Source organism: Gymnoscopelus braueri, assembly GCF_963280865.1.
Source record: "Gymnoscopelus braueri genome assembly, chromosome: 13".
Classification (NCBI taxonomy): Eukaryota; Metazoa; Chordata; class Actinopteri; order Myctophiformes; family Myctophidae; genus Gymnoscopelus; species Gymnoscopelus braueri.
Window position 1 is genome coordinate 2,758,853 of NC_137615.1, and position 18,927 is coordinate 2,777,779.

The 18,927-nt window shown below is 41.5% G+C and overlaps 2 protein-coding genes and 1 pseudogene across 3 annotated transcripts in view; 1 reads left to right on the top strand and 2 right to left on the bottom strand.

Annotated features, from left to right (window-relative positions):
* Positions 1-4,256, bottom strand: part of nags (N-acetylglutamate synthase) — a gene marked incomplete at its 5' end in the record, with an annotated part of 15,921 nt that extends 11,665 nt beyond the window's left edge. The window contains 2 exons of the mRNA XM_080448085.1: positions 1,209-1,221; positions 4,081-4,256. Of these exons, the coding sequence (XP_080304211.1) occupies positions 1,209-1,221; positions 4,081-4,256 (189 nt within the window). The remainder of the gene's footprint in view (positions 1-1,208; positions 1,222-4,080) is intronic.
* The window catches only part of LOC308097960 (parvalbumin beta-like), a 212,342-nt pseudogene that overhangs the window by 45,517 nt on the left and 147,898 nt on the right, over positions 1-18,927 (top strand). The gene's annotated exons all lie outside the window — the stretch shown is intronic.
* LOC308099342 (scavenger receptor cysteine-rich domain-containing protein DMBT1-like) overlaps positions 4,256-18,927 on the bottom strand; it is a gene marked incomplete at both ends in the record, with an annotated part of 64,846 nt that continues 50,174 nt past the window's right edge. The window contains 10 exons of the mRNA XM_080448086.1: positions 4,256-4,343; positions 4,452-4,467; positions 5,306-5,602; positions 6,594-6,741; positions 7,101-7,219; positions 11,365-11,433; positions 12,433-12,678; positions 13,519-13,717; positions 15,491-15,609; positions 16,821-16,907. Coding sequence (XP_080304212.1) covers positions 4,256-4,343; positions 4,452-4,467; positions 5,306-5,602; positions 6,594-6,741; positions 7,101-7,219; positions 11,365-11,433; positions 12,433-12,678; positions 13,519-13,717; positions 15,491-15,609; positions 16,821-16,907 — 1,388 coding nt within the window. The remainder of the gene's footprint in view (positions 4,344-4,451; positions 4,468-5,305; positions 5,603-6,593; positions 6,742-7,100; positions 7,220-11,364; positions 11,434-12,432; positions 12,679-13,518; positions 13,718-15,490; positions 15,610-16,820; positions 16,908-18,927) is intronic.

Below are 18,927 nucleotides of genomic sequence, written 5' to 3' on the forward strand. Positions count from 1 at the left end.
CACTGTGACTGCAGTAGACTAACATTTGGCCCAATGTTTGACCAGTTTATGCAGAATGTCCCATTTCAAGTTTTCAAAATGTATACAAATCTTTTTAAAAGAGCAGATCTACAAGCTCACAACGCACCGCATTGTGATGCACTGTGAGCTTGTAGATCTGCTATTTTCAAATGTCTGAAGTGGTTTGTATTACAAACTTTGTAATAAATAATAACTAAAGTTTTCAAATAATTGTAGTGGAGTAAAAATACAACATTTTCCTCTGAGATGTAGAATTAAAAGTACTGAAAATTGAAATACTAAAATAAAAACTAGTCTTTACACCAAAAAAACTTTAACTATGTAAGACTATATTAATTGACTATTATTGAACTATTTGACTACTAAATGATATTAACTTGTTGACTCTCACCCCTCTAATGCCCCAACCTGAAACTAATAGAAAAACATCAAACTGTGTCCTTTGACCTTTACAAATATAAAAACACGATCAATCCCACTTTAAAACACAATCAAACTGAAATGTAAAACAAAGTAAAAACTATATATATTTAAATAAAAAACAAACAAAAAATTGTTAATGAAAAATAGAAACTATAATAACCTTGCCTGCTGTGGACCTTAATGGCCATGATGGTACCGCTGGTCCCAGTAGAACCCAGTAGAACCCAGTAGAACCCTGCCTGCAGACAGAACCAGTCTACAGTGAATGGAGTCGGTGCGTTTTTTGGTTCATTCACTATGTTGCAACGTCAGCACTTCTCCTGTTTCACCATGCTCTCTCTCTCTCTCTCTCTCTCTCTCTCTCTCTCATTCTCCCCCACCTCTCTCTCTCATTCTCCCCCCACCTCTCTCTCTCTCTCTCTCTCTCTCTCTCTCTCTCTCTCTCTCTCTCTCTCTCTCTCTCTCTCTCATTCTCCCCACCTCTCTCTCTCTCTCTCTCTCTCTCTCTCTCTTCTCTCTCTCTCTCTCTCTCTCTCTCTCTCTCTCTCATTCTCCCCCACCTCTCCCTCTGTGTGTGTGTGTGTGTGTGTGTGTGTGTGTGTGTGTGTGTGTGTGTGTGTGTGTGCGGGGGGCGGGGGCGGGGGTGTTACACCACAGCTGTGTGGGGGTTGGGGATCCCAAACTCTCCAAACTCTAGCACATGGTGAAGATTGAAGCTCACAGCACATGGGCTTGTAGATCTGCTGTAGATAAAACACACTTACTGTCTCTGTGACCCTGGAGCAGGACAGCAACACTACACTTATTACTTGATGAATTGAATACAAAGGACCGCAATGGAATCAAGCCATAGGGCTGTTTGTGTTACAGAATCATGCAGGAATCAACAGTGCTGTAATGCAGTGATTTACATTTGGCCGCGGACCCCCATCTGAAAATGTTGTCCCAGAAGCAAAGATTTGAGTTAAAAATGTTCGCTTTTAAAAATATATATATATATATTCAAGGATATGCACACATTTTCAAGATTTTTCAAAAATAGCAGATCTACAAGCTCATAGCGCGGCACTCGGTGCCGCGCTATGAGCTTGTAGATCTGCTATTTTTGAATAACCAAAGCTAAGTGGTTAAAATGATTAGTAACGCTATGTTAACTCATTTAGCTGGGGACCCCCTGGTGCTCCCTCAATGACCACTGGTGGTCCCCGGACCACTGGTTGAGAACCACTGCTGTAATGCATTCTCTAATAAATATTCATATTCAAGTTTTAAATATTGCTTTATTTCAACTTAGAAAATGACACTATATAATAAATCAAGTGTGTGTTTGCAAAAAAATTAAATACAACAATTCCCCCATAAAATGGGCTCATGGTATAAAAACAGGAGTGAGTCATTGATTGAATACTTTATTAACACTTTGCAAACAGTAGGCCTACAGTGGTACCATTATACAATGGTGCCAAAAAGACTATAAACTAGTTTAAAAGCTTCAGAAACGTGCTTCTGTTCACATTGTTCATTTCATCTTTATTTATTCCATTTAATTCCATTTATGGTTTTACATTCATTGAACATATTCCACCAATGAAAAAGGAGCAGGAAGAACATCTTATTTATTATACCTGCCCCGGCTGTCTTCAATCAAAAGTCATCAAATAATAGCAGTGGTGGAAAGTAACTAAGTACATTTACTTAGTTACTAGTTACTTTTCAGATATAAACTATGATATTATAAAACATACATTAACCACTTTCAGCCCTATTTTATACCTAGGGCTATTTGAAAATAGCCGATCTATGCGACGCGTTGTGAGCTTGTAGATCGGCTATTTTTCAAATATTTAGCACTTTTACTTTTGGTACTTTAAGTACATTTTGATGCCAATACTTTTGTACTTTTACTCAAGTACACTTTTTTATTCCGGACTTTTACTTGTAACAGAGTATTTTTTATATTGCAGTATTGGTACTTTTACTTAAGTAAAGAATTTGAGTAATTTTTCCACCACTGAATAATACATAGACGATCTGTCCAATGGCTTTTGTTTTTGGACGTTTGTTTACATATGAATTGCTTGGAGGGTTTTTACTTTAAGCTGCAATCCATAACTTTCACGTACTACCAGTATCAGGGACTCTAACCCTGGTCCCTCTCTGGCCTGAGAGGCCCTGAGTGCTGAAATGTAAACCGCTGATCCACTGGAGCGGGTCTGCTTACTGCAGTAACACTTATCTACCAGTAGGGGTCCTCCTAGACCACAGCATCTATCTAAATGTCTGAGTAGAAGAGCAGGGAGACGATATGATAGTTTTGATGTTTTTATTGACAAAACAAATGCATGTACATGAACATAATTATATTTGTACATAATCTGTCAAAATAAAACACAAACAAGACAGAGAGCTATTATTTATTTGAGTGCAAATGTATTATTGTATAATTAACATGCTCTACAGATCAGGTTCAAATAACATTTTATTCATTCACTGTCTGCCCATTGTGGCTGATTGTTGGTTCATGTTATTGTATTTAAGGATCTACACCATGAATTAAAAAAAAATATTTGATATTTAATATCATATGGTGTATGTCCCTCAACCTTTTTCAAAAGGTTTGAGCCTAAATCATCACTCAGATATACTCATCCCAAGTCAATTGTCTCTGGCTTATACAGCACTTTCAGCTGCAATACCAAAACGTCCTCTTGGGCAGGGGGGGGCTACTGAGCAATTCTGTCTGGCCAGCATCAATGCAATGGCAAGGCAAGTGATGTCACTGCATTCTAAATGGCCTGTTCAGACACGCCCATTCTGAAAATCTCTGAAATGAGAATGAATGACTGAATGTTAAAAAAAAAAATGTTTGGGGTACAAGAGACACTGGGGAGCCCAAAAAATACTAAAAACCAAAAAAAAATGAAATTCATGGTGTAGACCCTTTAATTCTACAACAAATTATGACTTTGCTAAGAAAAGTACTGCATGTGAGTACTATTTCACCAGTACCCAGTGGTGGAAAAATTTACTCAGATTTGTTACTCAAGTAAAAGTAACAATAGAGTACAGAAGTCCTGACGTCAGTCATTTCTCCATGGAGAATAACATTGGGTCATCTTAGAATCGTCTCATATAAGAATCGTGGTCCAAAAATAAACAAATTGTCCCGACGATATTGTCAGGGAGCTCTGTATCGTTTATATTATATATTTAGATATTGTCAGGGAGCTCTGTATCGTTTACATTATATATTTAGATATTGTCAGGGAGGTGGCTCTGTATCGTTTATATCATATAGATATTGTCAGGGAGGTGGCTCTGTATCGTTTATATTATATAGATATTGTCAGGGAGGTGGCTCTGTATCGTTTACCATAGTCAGTCACTCATATATTTAATGAATTTGGCGTTTTCTCGCCGTTATATGCATGCTTCATCTATATGAGTCAAACTGCCGTTCTCATTTGTTTGTTTTTGAACACAGTTCTTATATGAGATTAATCACGTCTATGGGAATTCAGAATGGGAGAAAAAAAAAGTGACCCAGGTAGGATTGTGTAAATGACATCAGACTTCCATCACAATGTGAATCACATAGCAAAGTATTCGAGTAAGTAATCGTACGAGTAATCGTACCAGTATGCCATGGCGCTCTCCATGGCCGTCCCGGACACGGTGAGCCCCCAGACGCAGCCGGACCTCATGTTGAGCCACAGCGTCTGGCCCTTCTCCAGCCAGTAGCCGTGGTAGCAGGGCGCCCCCACCACCCCGGCCTGCAGGCTGCAGGTCCTCTCCGCCCGGCCGTCCACCATCAGGTCCCAGGCCGCGCTGTGAGCCCCACACACAGCGCTGATGTCACCGTGACGCAGTACTCACCGGAGAACGGAGCCGTGTAGAGCCTGTGTACGACCAGAGGATCACAACAAGGTTATTATACTTTAGTACAGAGCCGTGTAGAGGCCTGTGTACGACCAGAGGATCACAACAAGGTTATTATACTTTAGTACAGAGCCGTGTAGAGACCTGTGTACCATCAGAGGATCACAACAAGGTCATTATACTTTAGTACAGAGCCGTGTAGAGACCTGTGTACCGTCAGAGGATCACAACAAGGTCATTATACTTTAGTACAGAGCCGTGTAGAGACCTGTGTACCATCAGAGGATCACAACAAGGTCATTATACTTTAGTACAGAGCCGTTGTAGAGACCTGTGTACCATCAGAGGATCACAACAAGGTCATTATACTTTAGTACAGAGCCGTGTAGAGACCTGTGTACCGTCAGAGGATCACAACAAGGTCATTATACTTTAGTACAGAGCCGTGAGGCCTGGTACGATTATAGTCGTCTAAATCTACAGTTGATTTAGTCGACTAAAATGTATTTTGGCGGTGCCTTGATGGCGTCGTAATGGCAGATTTTACACTTGGTTGCATGCTGAAAATAGCCGATCTACAAGCTCACAACGTGTCGCGCTGCGACGCGTTGTGAGCTTGTAGAAACGGCTATTTTCAGATCGCAACACCCGAGCGCAACCAAACATAAAATGACTTTTCTTTTAGTTCTACTGGATCTCTTCTCCTCTAGTCCCTCCCTGTTATTTTACACATTTATTTTGTAAAGAATTGTGAAATAGGCTATTTGTGAGTATTTACTTCGGTACTGTAAGTATATTTTTTGAACGATGTCGATATACGATACGTTTGTACTTTAACTTAAGTAGACTTTTGATTACAGGACTTTACTTGTAACAGAGCTTATTTCTACATGGTGGTATTATTACTTATAGTATTATCATGACTTATTCTACTCAAATAAAGAAGAGAATCTGAGTATTTTGTTCTGCCACCACTGTGTACCTGTGTCCTTGTTGTATCCCCAGGCTTCCTCTTTGACGAATCCGCTGGCGGTGTCAGAGACCACCATGTCAAACATAACGGGGTCCACGGCCCCTCTCACCTCCCCAGAACGACCCACCATGAAGTTAGCATGCAGACTTAACGGCTCCTCTGACGACGAGCTTCTAACCGGAGCTTCTACTGGAGCCTCTGTTGGAGCCTCTGTTGGAGCTTCTACTGGAGCCTCTGTTGGAGCTTCTACTGGAGCCTCTGTTGGAGCCTCTGTTGGAGCTTCTGTTGATACAGGGCCATGATCACCTGAATGATGGAAAACACAGGTAAATACTCGGTTGTTATATATAAATGATATACTATATATGCTATATATAGACCCTCCAGAAAAAACGCGGGCAAACATCCTTGATTATGCGATGAAATATCCGCAATTTTAGGCGGTAAAATTGCGGGAAGTTGCGAAATATGTGGAAAGTTGTGAAAAGTTGCGAAATATGCGGAAATATGCGATGCGAATCGCATATTATGCGATGTGCATATTATGCGATGTGCATTTTATGCGAGTGCATATTATGCGAAGTGCATATTATGCGATGCAGCCTTTTTGAAAAAACGTTACCCCCGCATAATTATTCGCCATTTTGATGATTATGCGGTAAATTCTGCGATCGCATAATCGCATTTTTCTGGAGGGTCTATATATAAATACTCTTTACAGTAAAAAAAAGTGATCAAGAAAGTCAACCTCTAGCTGGAGCCACTCATCCTCATCCAATGTCATGTTGACTGCATGCACCTCATGGTACTCTGGTACCTCAAAGATATTAAAAAGCAAAACTTCAGACCTCAAAACAAACTGACCAGGTTACTACTAAACCTCACACCTAGGAGTCACCTAACCCCTGCTCATTATGCTAGGGTGATACACTAGACCTCACACCTAGGACTCACCTAACCCCTAAATACTGCCTCCCCCTGGTCAGCCGGGGCGGCCTGATGGAGGGGAAAGAACTGGTTGGAATAACGTGTTCCTTCCACGCGCTACGTCCTACCGGGAAACTCCCCCCTGTCAGGGGATAAGAAGTAGCTTGCTCGCTCCTCACGCATTGAAGGAAGCATGAGCTCAGTTCGGGGCCTCTCCCCAGGCTGGCTGAGGGAGAGGATTACAAGCTTAGGCAATTGGCACTGGGTGAAAAATGGGTTACATAATCATGGGATAGAAATTTAAGAAAAATAAATAAATACTTCTGTCTGTATTATATCCTGTTTCCAAAATGTGTGTCTGTATCCTTACCACACATGACGCCTGCATCCTCGTGGTGCCCACAGTTATGGTCTCCTAACACAGGCAGCTCACACTGTGACAGTGAATACTCGTCTCCCATGCAGTGGGCGTCGTCCAGCCAGATGGGACCGCTGGAGGGGCCCGTAGTAAGCAAACCCTAAAGCTCGGAGCGCTGCACCACAGCCCATCTCCCTGCACACCACCTGGGCATTAGGACAATTAAATGTGTGTCACTAACCTTTATTAAAAGCGATAAAGGCAGTGTCATTATCATTTTAATCATGATTATACTGAGCCTCTAGGATTAAGGAGCCCCGAGGAGGATGGGCATCTTAACTAGGCCCTAATTTGCCTACAAGCTACATATATTCTGACTATTGGTCCTTCGAGCCGGATGTTAGACCCACTACGGTGACATGGAGCAGCAGATACAGTCCTATGGAACCCCAACCAGCCCCTATAGTGACATTTAAAATCACAGTTAATAGTAAAAGCAGATAATAGTCCCATCCCTACCTGGGCCTCATCCATCCCCCAGCTGTCATCACACACTGACCCCCACTGACCCTGGTGGTACACCTCCACCCCGCCAGAGCACCCATCTGTACCGTTCACCAAGCGGATCATTTGGTAAGCTGGAATATACATGAAATACAATGTAGGCATTTATCATTGTATCACTCTTTATCCAGAGTGACTTACAGTAAACAAGGTAAACACATACATAGAATACAGAGAGACAGTGTAGTGTCTCAGTAAACTATAGGATCATAGAATACAGAGACAGTGTAGTGTCTCAGTAAACTATAGGATCATAGAATACAGAGAGACAGTGTAGTATCTCAGTAAACTATAGGATCATAGAATACATAGAGACAGTGTAGTGTCTCAGTAAACTATAGGATCATAGAATACAGAGACAGTGTAGTGTCTCAGTAAACTATAGGATCATAGAATACAGAGAGACAGTGTAGTGTCTCAGTAAACTATAGGATCATAGAATACAGAGAGACAGTGTAGTGTCTCAGTAAACTATAGGATCATAGAATACAGAGAGACAGTGTAGTGTCTCAGTAAACTATAGGATCATAGAATACAGAGACAGTGTAGTGTCTCAGTAAACTATAGGATCATAGAATACAGAGAGACAGTGTAGTGTCTCAGTAAACTATAGGATCATAGAATACAGAGAGACAGTGTAGTGTCTCAGTAAACTATAGGATCATAGAATACAGAGAGACAGTGTAGTGTCTCAGTAAACTATAGGATCATAGAATATAGAGAGACAGTGTAGTGTCTCAGTAAACTATAGGATGTCTCAGTAAACTATAGGATCATAGAATACAGAGAGACAGTGTAGTGTCTCAGTAAACCATAGGATCATAGAATACAGAGAGACAGTGTAGTATCTCAGTAAACTATAGGATCATAGAATACAGAGAGACAGTGTAGTGTCTCAGTAAACTATAAGATCATAGAATACAGAGAGACAGTGTAGTGTCTCAGTAAACTATAGGATCATAGAATACATAGAGACAGTGTAGTGTCTCAGTAAACTATAGAATCATAGAATACAGAGAGACAGTGTAGTGTCTCAGTAAACTATAGGATCATAGAATACAGAGACAGTGTAGTGTCTCAGTAAACTATAGGATCATAGAATACAGAGATAGTGTAGTGTCTCAGTAAACTATAGGATCATAGAATACAGAGAGACAGTGTAGTGTCTCAGTAAACTATAGGATCATAGAATACAGAGAGACAGTGTAGTGTCTCAGTAAACTATAGGATCATAGAATACAGAGAGACAGTGTAGTGTCTCAGTAAAATATAGGATCACAGGTAAGCAATGAACCTAGCATCAGTCTAAACAATATAATATCAACATAATCTGTACTTTTAAAACTATAGGATGCCAGGTAAACAATGAAACCTAGCATCTGTCTAAATAACATTTCAACATTGTGGTCAAGACAAAAACAAGCCTATAAGTAACATAAACATGGGAGCAAATGACCAAGGTATGTCTGCATGTATAGCCTCGTGGAATCTCGTTCACTCTCCACGATAGTCCGAGATGAGGTTCCACGATTATTAACCCTTTTCTGCACATCGTATCCAAAAAGTAAAGGTAGTCCGAGACGCTAACAGATGTTTGCATAATAAAATGTTAGCGATGAGTTGAAACAACCGTTTAAATCACTTATTTAGTCAGCCTGTGCCATGTTTTCCCATTGATTAATTGAATACACAGGATACACAGGACCACAATGGAAACAAGCCCTAGGGCTTTTTGTGCTATCCTTTTAGCATTATTGTTTAACTGTACCGCTGTACTTTTTGCAAACTGATAATACAGTATTCAATCAATCAAAGTTTAATCGGGGGCAGTACTGACACCTGGTGGTTGGGGGTTGAATGGGAACACATGGCACAGGCTGACCAAATAAGTAGTTTAAACGGTTGTTTCAACCCGTCGCTTACATTTTATTTTCCGACAATTTTGCAAACATCTGTGCGCGTCTCGGAAAATTGTAAAAATCATGGATTTTGCTCGTCTCAGCCTCCGCCGGGGCTTGACCCAGTGGAACCTCATCTCAGAGCTATCGTGGAGAGTGAGGTTCCAAACGGGGCTCGTCTGCATGGTCATCATTTTTAGGTCAAATGCTAAGTTCTGATAGACAGACAGACAGACAGACAGACAGACAGACAGACAGACAGACAGACAGACAGACAGACAGACAGACAGACAGAGAGACAGACAGACAGAGAGACAGAGAGACAGAGAGAGACAGACAGACAGACAGACAGACAGACAGACAGACAGATTGATTCATGGATTGGTTGATTTTTAGACGGCTGTAGCCAATTAGTGAGTAGAGGATTCATCTGGTAATAAGAAGATCACCGGTTTGCCTCCCTGCCCGCCTATACTGCCCCCCCACCCCCACCCCCGCCCTTCTGAGCAGCCGTCAGCTGACTGAATCTGAAACTGAACTCCGTGTGGGAGATAAGTTGTCCTCCCCTGTGACTTTTACCTTTCTTTCTCTTTTTCTCCCCCAACATACTTGCAGTATAAGGTGACCAGATGGCTGAATGGTCAGGGTGTGTACCACATAGACTCTGATGCCAGGACAGCCAAGTCCCCGGCCGGGACCGATTCACCAATGCAACAGTCTCATTAACTCCTTGCAACAAAACAGTTTTAAGGCCAGTCCACACCAATGCAACCATAGACATATAAAGGTAGACGCCTCCCTCGGCTCTGAGGCATTGGTATCTTGGGCGCCATTTTAGCGTAGGAAAGCTTCCCTGAAGCTGGATCCATAACCCCATGTCTCGCATTTGTGACAAACTTAACCGCTTGAAAATAGGTCGAAAATTCAGGGAGTTGTGATGATTTTAATTGTGGAGAGACCGTCTGCTTCAATGGACATAAATGCATTAGAACAGTGGTTTTCAACCTTTTTCATATCAAGGTCCATTATTTATTCGCCATTCGGAACACCGTTTGATGAGCTTTAGCCTCTCACACCCAAAACAGAATATGTTGTTATTGTTCGATAAGATGCTGTCAAAATAACAATTCTTTACGTTCTCTAATTGTGTACCTGTATAGTAAGTAATGCAGATGTTTAACAATTTGACTCTTGAGAGTGTGAAATGTTATACTCAAGATTTAAAGATCTATAAGGGTCCATTTGGTTATCAACTCTGCATCATTTAGCTGGGGACCACCTGGAACCCCCTCAAGGACAACTGGTGGTCCCCGGACCACTGACCACTGGTTGAGAACTATTGCACTGACAAGTCCCGGAAAAGACGCACTGTGATTGGCCAGTAATCAACGCGCTGTGAGCGCTGTGATTGGCCAGTAGTCACTTTGAGTCTCAGTTTGCCTAAACTAAAATGACGGCCGCGATTTTGAGTCTCAGTTTGCCTAAACTAAAATGACGGCCGCGATACCAGTTGCTCCAACGAACTGCAGAGGCCAGTGAGGTATCTCTAGGTTTCTATATCTATGAATGCAACTCCTTGCAACTGCCATTGGGGATAATGGTTGCAAGGAGTTGCATTGGTGTGGACTGGCCTTGCTTCATGTCACTCCCTTACTCTTTCTGTCACCTCTCCTGTCTCTCTGAGTCGACACTGACCTGTGGAAATACATCTGTTAGTTGTGGGTGGGAGGTCTCAGCAGTCTAGTTTGGAGATGTTTGTTTTAGTATTTGAGGTGATTTGCAGGTTTTGATATTTGGGTTGTTTTCAGGTTGTGGTGGTTTTAAATAAGGGGAGGAGCTGGGTTAATAAGGGGAGGAGCTGGGTTCTACGGAACCAGTCGCTTCCCCTCCACTCGTTCTTTTTGGATCTCCTTCTCTTTTTATTCTCCTCTTTCTTATCTTGTGTTTATTGCTGAGGAACCAAGGAAAAGACTCAAATGTAAAGAGCTGGAACTGTAAATGAGACAAAATGAGTGATTTGGAGGCAAAATGGAGACAGAGACAAGAAGACGGGTTCTTCAGAAAGAATGTGAATGAAAACAGTCTTCCTCACTCACTGTTTGGTGTTGGACTGTCTGTTGTTGTTGTTGTTGTTGTTGTTGTTGTTGTTGTACTTGTTGTTGTTGTATTTGCTGTCCAGTCATAGTCGTGGCCAATACGGGACACAAAGACAGAAAACCCAGGTAATTACATCATTTGCTTTCTTTCTTTCTTTCTTTTTGGTGAATATCTCTCTCTTGCCATTGAACTTCAAACTCAGCTTTATTTTGTGTCCATCTTACCATGACACATGACCCCTGCATCCTCGCTGTGGTCACAGTTATGGACCCCAGGCTCCTGCATGTCACAGTCTATGAAGGAAGCAAGCTTATGGTAAGGGATATTTAAAGTTGAAATAAGTGTACAAATAGCTCTATATTGTGATAGTAATCATTGATATAGAGTGTTTGTTCAGTAACAACAGTCTCCATGTCTCTCCTGCTCTTTAGTAAACAGAAAATGCATTTTCAGGTCGGTATACCTGTTTTATCCAATCAGGAGAGAGAACTTGCACAGAATGCAGAGCAAACAAGTGGAATATGAAGTGATGACACAAAGAAATGAGCAGAGAACTGGATCACTACAGTATAACATTTAAGCTGATACATGGGTACTCTTTCCTGATTGGCTCAAAATGTTCCAACCACCTGAAAATGTATATTCTGTTTATTAAGAAGCTGGAGAGACATGGAAACCCCTGTTACTGAACAAACACACTTATTACTATCACAATACAGAGCTATTTAACAAGCACCATCTAATCCCCATGCAGAGTAGTGTTGATTTCGTCGACTAAAACCATGACGAAAAATGTTGGTCGACTACCTTTTTTCACTGACGAAAACAAAATAAAAACTAAGCTATGATGACTAAAACTAAGACTAAATATATTGACTATTTCGTCAACAAATACAAACTAGACTAAAATGTTAGTGAGGGATCTAGTGGAGAAGAGATCCAGTAGAACTAAAAGACACGTCATTTCATGTAAAATCAGCCATTACGACGCCATCAAGGCACCGCCAAAATACATTTTAGTCTACTAAATCAATTGTAGATTTAGTCGACTAAATGTTTATGATATTTTGTCGACTAAAACTACAGTTCAGAGATGACTAAAATATGACTAAAACTGAATGGAATTTTATTCAAAAGACTAAATGACTAAAACTAAAACAAAATGTGCCGTCAAAATCCCAGGACAGGAGTTCATCTACTGCTATAAGAGCTACTGTAGAGCCATTGATCATTTAGTTTGACCATCATTCTGGCAAGGCCTCATGGGACGCTGGAAACCCGTGGATAAAAACCTGCGAGCGAAGTCTCATCTCCACTACAGCGGACGTTGTCCAACCAGATGGGACCGCTGGAGGCGCCGTAGTGAGCATCGGTGACCTCCTGCATGGCGGGACCACATCCCAGCATCCTGCACACCACCCTGGCCTCCTCCAGACCCCAGCTGTCATCACACACTGACCCCCACTGACCCTGGAGGAACACCTCCACCCTGCCAGAGCACCCATCTGTACCGTTCACCAAGCGGATCATCTGGTGATCTGGAATATACATAGATATAGATTACAATGTAGACCTCCTAAAACAAACTGATTCCACTACCTCTCGGCCACCCCAAACAATGCGACAGAGACAGAGAGAGAGAGAGAGAGAGAGAGAGAGAGAGAGAGAGACAGAGGAGAGAGAGAGGGGGCAGAGAGCTCTCTCTCTCTCTCTCTCTCTCTCTCTCTCTCTCTCTCTCTCTCTCTCTCTCTCTCTCTCTCTCTCTTTGTCTTTCTCCGTCCCTGCCTCTCTTAATTTTTATATATATATATATATATATATATATATATATATATATATATATATATATATATATATATATATATATATATATATTATATATTATAATGAAAAGATACTTGGTCCCCCTAAGATTCACTCCGGTCACATGGTGGGGAACGCGCAAATCATTGCATATTGGCTGGCTGTTCCATGAAGCCTATTTTTCAGCAATCGCGTCATATCGTGTCATATCTTGTTTATTAAGGTAATAAAATCAAGTCTAAAGTTCGGCAAAGACCCACCCACTTGCATTGAGAGTTATTTCTTCTGACACCAGCAGGGGTAAAACAGCAAAACTACAGGCCATTCATATGAACTGCCACTTCCTATATAGACTCAATTTGAAAGGCGGATGCTGAGCCCTTGTTTTGGACCCATTCCACATGTAGGAGGAGTTATAAGATCCTCCTACATCTGGAATGGGTCCAAAGGGGTCTCCCAATATGAATAAGCGGATATCAAAAGGAATACCTGGATCGACCATTATCTGAATGCGATCATGTACTGCTATCCAAAAGTCCTGTAGTGATCATTTAAATGAACGTCTGTATCCTTACCCGACTCACACTGGACCCCTACATCCTCGTGGTGCCCACAGTTATGGCGTCCTAACGGAGGCAGTTCACACTGTGACAGTGAAGACTCGTTTCCGTTGCAGTTGACGTTATCCAGCCAGATGGGACCGCTGGAGGAGCCGTGGTAAAACCTTGTGTCATAAGAGAGAGCTGCGCCACAGCCCGCCTCCCTGCACACCACCTGGGCAGAGAGGTGGGACCATTATGGATTTTGATGACACCATTATAGTGAGAGAAATAATCACCATTATCGCAATTCTTACGCATATACATATATTCCACAAAAATCATATGAGCATTTGTAAATTAGAGGTTTTATTTTGCGTCTTTTAACAGTTGCTTCATTTTATTTAAAGGGACTACACCATGAATTTTAACTTTTTCTTCTTTTTTGTGTGTTTTTGGTCTCCCCTACCTCTCTTCTATCCTCAAAAATACCCCAGTTTGAACACTCAGGCTTTCACAGCAAATCTGGGGTTTTCTGTAAATTGGTCTCAAAACAGGCCAAACTGATTTAAACAATTCCTCCTGTTTTTCAGTTACAACCCCCCATACATTTTTTTTTTTTTTACTTTTTCCACACAGAACCAGGAGATAACATGCATACAAACTGGCTCAATAGCGCCCCGTGCCAAACAGGACAATGTGGTATTGCAGGTGAAAGTGCTTTATAAGCCAGAGAGAAGTTAGTTGGAATGAGTATATCTGAGGCTTGATTTAGGCTCAAACCTTTTGAAAAACGTTTGAGGGACATAAACAATATGATATTAAATATATATATATTTTTTTTAATTCATGGTGTAGACCCTTTAAAAATGTGTTTTACTATCTGTTTATTTCCTGTGGGAAAATGGCTTTATCTCCATTCCTGTTGTTTTATTGGCAAAAACAAGCCACATTCAACTGGCCACAACGGATTACCGCAACCGGATAAGAATGTTTTCCTATTCTACAAGACCCCCGTGAGTGTAATGAGGCGATCGCCGTGAGGACAGCAGTCACAGAAAATATTCCATGATTGTTCAAAGGTTGGTAAAATCGCTCACACTAACACTATTACTGTGGGAGTTAAAGAGTTAATTGCTTCAGTCATCAACTCTGTTTAGCTTCGTAATGGATTAAATGATAACATTTACCCCTACTTACCCCACGCACGCTAGTAAAGCCTGATAAAAGTATCAAACCTGTTAACCCTGCAACCTGGAAATGACATTATACTCTGTTAATGTCCCATTCAATGCACTGATAGCATCCCAATCAGGTGGTGTTCAAAGGTTTCTGGGGGAGAACCCCAGACAGACAGACAGACAGACAGACAGTATCACAAGGTTAATTCACCCATCAGACAGACAGACAGACAGACAGACAGACAGACAGACAGACAGGCAGGCCCGGCGCCAGGATGAAATGACTGAGGGGTTGCGAAAATGTGTGGTTATTGCGCGGATTGTGGCCGTTTTGGGGCGTTTTTTTGTTACTTTATTTCGGTGTTAGGGTTAGGGTTAGGTTAGGGTTAGGTTAGGCTTATGTTATTTAATTCTAATTTTTGCCTGATTTTACCGATTTTTTTATCAAAAAAAAAAAAAAAAGTTATTACATTTTTTTTTTTTTTTTAACGTACTGTTAGTCCGAGACCAAGTCAAGATCATGGGCGAGACCGAGACGAGACTGAGAAAATCAAAATGCAGACTCGAGACCGGTCTCGAGTCCTACAACCTTACATCATGCACACAGAGATGTGACTTGGAAACGAAAATGATAGAATACTGATCGAGCAAGTGTCATCATTCAGAATACTACACCACCCTTTTTCCCCCATTTCGGCGACCCCCTCTAGATGGCGCCCTAGACCACAGCCCTGTAGATCATGTTTATAATGAGCCTCTAGGGTTAATTCATTGTGACATTTAAAATCACAGTTAACAGTAAAAGTGGATAATAGTCCCATCCCTACCTGGGCCTCGTCCATCCCCCAGAGGTCATCACACACTGACCCCCACTGACCCTGGTGGTACACCTCCACCCTGCCAGAGCACCCATCTGTACCGTTCACCAAGCGGATCATTTGGTGACCTGGAATATACATGAAATACAATGTAGGAATTTAACAGACGCTCTTATCCAGAGTGACTTACAGTAAACAAGGTAAACACATGTTTTAAAAGTTTATTCTCGCTATAACCATAGAATAAAATATAGAACATGAAGAGATCGGACTTATGAGCGCTGTTTCGGACTATATGGACAGATTTGTTATTGTTTTGCTGTTATGTGGAGTCTCTGATTAATTCCATTCATGAAGTTCTTTCTGAAATTTTGGATTCTAGATTCACCGTTAAGGAATGTTTTGTAAATAAGCCACTTAGAGAGAGTTGGAGACAGAGACGAGAAGACAGGTTCTTCTGAAAGAATGTGAATGAAAACAGTCTGTTCTTCACTCACTGCTTGGTGTTGGACTGTCTGCTGTTGTTGTTGTGGTTGACATGGGAGTCTCTGTTGTATGATCGTCTGGACGGGCTGGAAAGATGGAAAAAATACTTCATTTGCTTATTGTTTTTAAAGGAGTACTTCACCCCCCCCAAATACTTTTGTTGCTATTGTTTTTGTCTCTCTGTCTGTCTGTCTGTCTGTCTGTCTGTCTGTCTGTCTGTCTGTCTGTCTGTCTGTGTCTCTCTCTCTCTCTCTCTCTCTCTCTCTCTCTCTCTCTCTCTCTCTCTCTCTCTCTCTCTCTCTCTCTTAATTTTGATTGTGTGTATATGTATTTATATGTATTTATGTGTGTGTGTGTGTGTGTGTGTGTGTGTGTGTGTGTGTGTGTGTGTGTGTGTGTGTGTGTGTGTGTGTGTGTGTGTGTGTGTGTGTGTGTGTGTGTGTGTGTGTGTGCGCACACACACGTGCGTGCGTGCGTGCATATATATATATATACATATACATATATATATATATATATTTATATATATTTATTAGTGTAGTGTCTGTAACTCACTGGGAGAGACAGTAAGTGAGTTAGTGTGAAAACCATGCATTCATCCATACTCTGAACGTGAGCACCTCTGCTGGAAGTGTCGAGGAGTGACACTTCTTTTCAGTAGCAAGACAGTAGAATTAGAGAGGCTAATCAGTGAAAAAAACATGGGGAAAACGTTCAGGAAAGCGTGAAGAGTTGGAATGGCACATCTGTAGAGTGAGTTGAGCAAATTGGAGGCAGAGACGAGAAGACAGGTTGAATCATTCAGGTTGAATCGTGAAAGAATGTGAATGAAAACAGTCTGTTCTTCACTCACTGCTTGGTGTTGGACTGTCTGTTGTTGTTGTTGACATGGGAGTCTCTGTTGGAACCTCTGTTACAGGACTATGATCGTCTGAACGGGCTGGAAAGATGGAAAACACAGGTAAATGCTTCATTTGCTTATTGTTTTTAAAGTATTACTTCACCCCAGTGGCGTAGCCAGAACGGTAGCCGAGGCTGGGCCTAGGGAGTCGCGGGCGGGCACACATGCACACACGCGCAGCGCCCGTGCATGTGTGCCCACCCGGACCGTGCTGTTATTAGCGTTTTTTGATCCTTTTCGCGGGTTTGTGACGTATCTCGGGTACCTATATATACACTGTTATCAGAATGGCTGAATATGACAAACAAAATAAAATAAAAAGTTATAATTTCTTTTTTTTATATTTCTTTTTGGTGGGCAGAAAGAACAAATGGGTGGGCCCAGGCCTACCTATGCCCACCCATGGCTATGCACCTGCTTCACCCCCCAAATTATTTTGTTACCATCGTTTACTCACCCAGAGATGGATTAAATCAAGGGAGAATTTGTGTTTGTTACAGTGAGCGAAAGAGTTGGAAAAAAAGAAAGAAGGGGTCCGTCTCTAAGAACAGCACAACGTTATATAAAAAAAAGCAACCCTCACAGTGTAAGCCCAAGTGTCCTCCCGTCTGTGTCTCAGTATTTAGAAACAAGACCAGGAGACCTGGTTCTGCCAGACCCAGACTTCACATGACGTGTCAGCCTGTGTCTATGCCCATGTATGGACGTAAGGGGGACAGACTTTTATGGCTAAGGACAAAGTGACCAAAACCTGTTTTTTGCCCATGTATGGAGAAAACAGGTCCAAAACATGCCCATGTATGGACGTAAGGGGGACAGACTTGTATGGCTGGGGCCTAAGGACAAAGCCCATGTATGGAGAAAACAGGTACAAAGCCTCATGTAAGCCAGACCCCCTGGGTCCGGCAAACATGACTTATTCACTAAAACTAGTTTGCTTACAATACTTCCAGGTCTACATCCTCTCATGCACCATAACTCAGTTCGGGACCGTACCTATGTTCCCCAGGTTCTATGTTCCCCAGGTTCTATGTTCCCCAGGTTCTATGTTCCCTGCAAAAAAGGTTCTATGTTCCCCACTTACCAAAAAAGGTTCTATGTTCCCTGGGTTCTATGTTCCCCTTTTACCTAACAAAAGGTTCTATGTTCCCCGTTTACCCAAAAAAGGTTCTATGTTCCCCATTAACAAAAAAAAGGTTCTATGTTCCCCGCTCACCCAAAAATGCAGGAAACATACATTTTTAATTTCCAATTATTAATAACATCTCTGAACACACACAACTGAACATAATGGGGAGAAATTACTATCAGAAACTTGCCCGCCCCTTTCCCCTGGCGGCCATCTTGGTGATATAGAGCACCTTGTAGCAACTCATAATGTAATAACGGCGTAATAACAGTTCATAATATAATAAACTAAATGTCATAAAAGCTCATAATGTAATAAAATCATGAGCGATAGTGCAATAACGGGTTTTTGCATAATATAATAGCGTAATAATTTGTTACATTAAGATTGTTTTTTTATATAATTGTTTTTGGCTTTATCTGCCTTTTATTAGATAGTATACAGTAGTCTGAGAGGAAATGGGGAGAGAGAGATGGAAGTGACACGCAGCAAAGTCCGGGACACGCTGTGCCCGGACCGCCACGCCAGCCGTCCGGGCCATAACTGGTCAAATTGCTGAGAACAGTATTACATCTTATAATCAGTATCAGTATCATGGTCAGTGTCATGGTCAGCATCATGCTCAGTTTCATGGCAAGTGTCAATATCATGTTAGTATCATGGTCAGTACTATGGTCAGTACCATGTCAGTATCATGTCAATATAATGTCAGTATCATGGTAGTATCATGGTAGTATCATGGTCAGTATCATGTTAGTATCATGGTCAGTATCATGGTCAGTATCATGTCAATATCATGTCAGTATCATGGTAGTATCATGGTAGTATCATGGTCAGTATCATGGTCAGTATCATGGTCAGTATCATGTCAGTATCATGGTCAGTATCATGTTAGTATCATGGTCAGTATCATGGTCAGTATCATGTCAA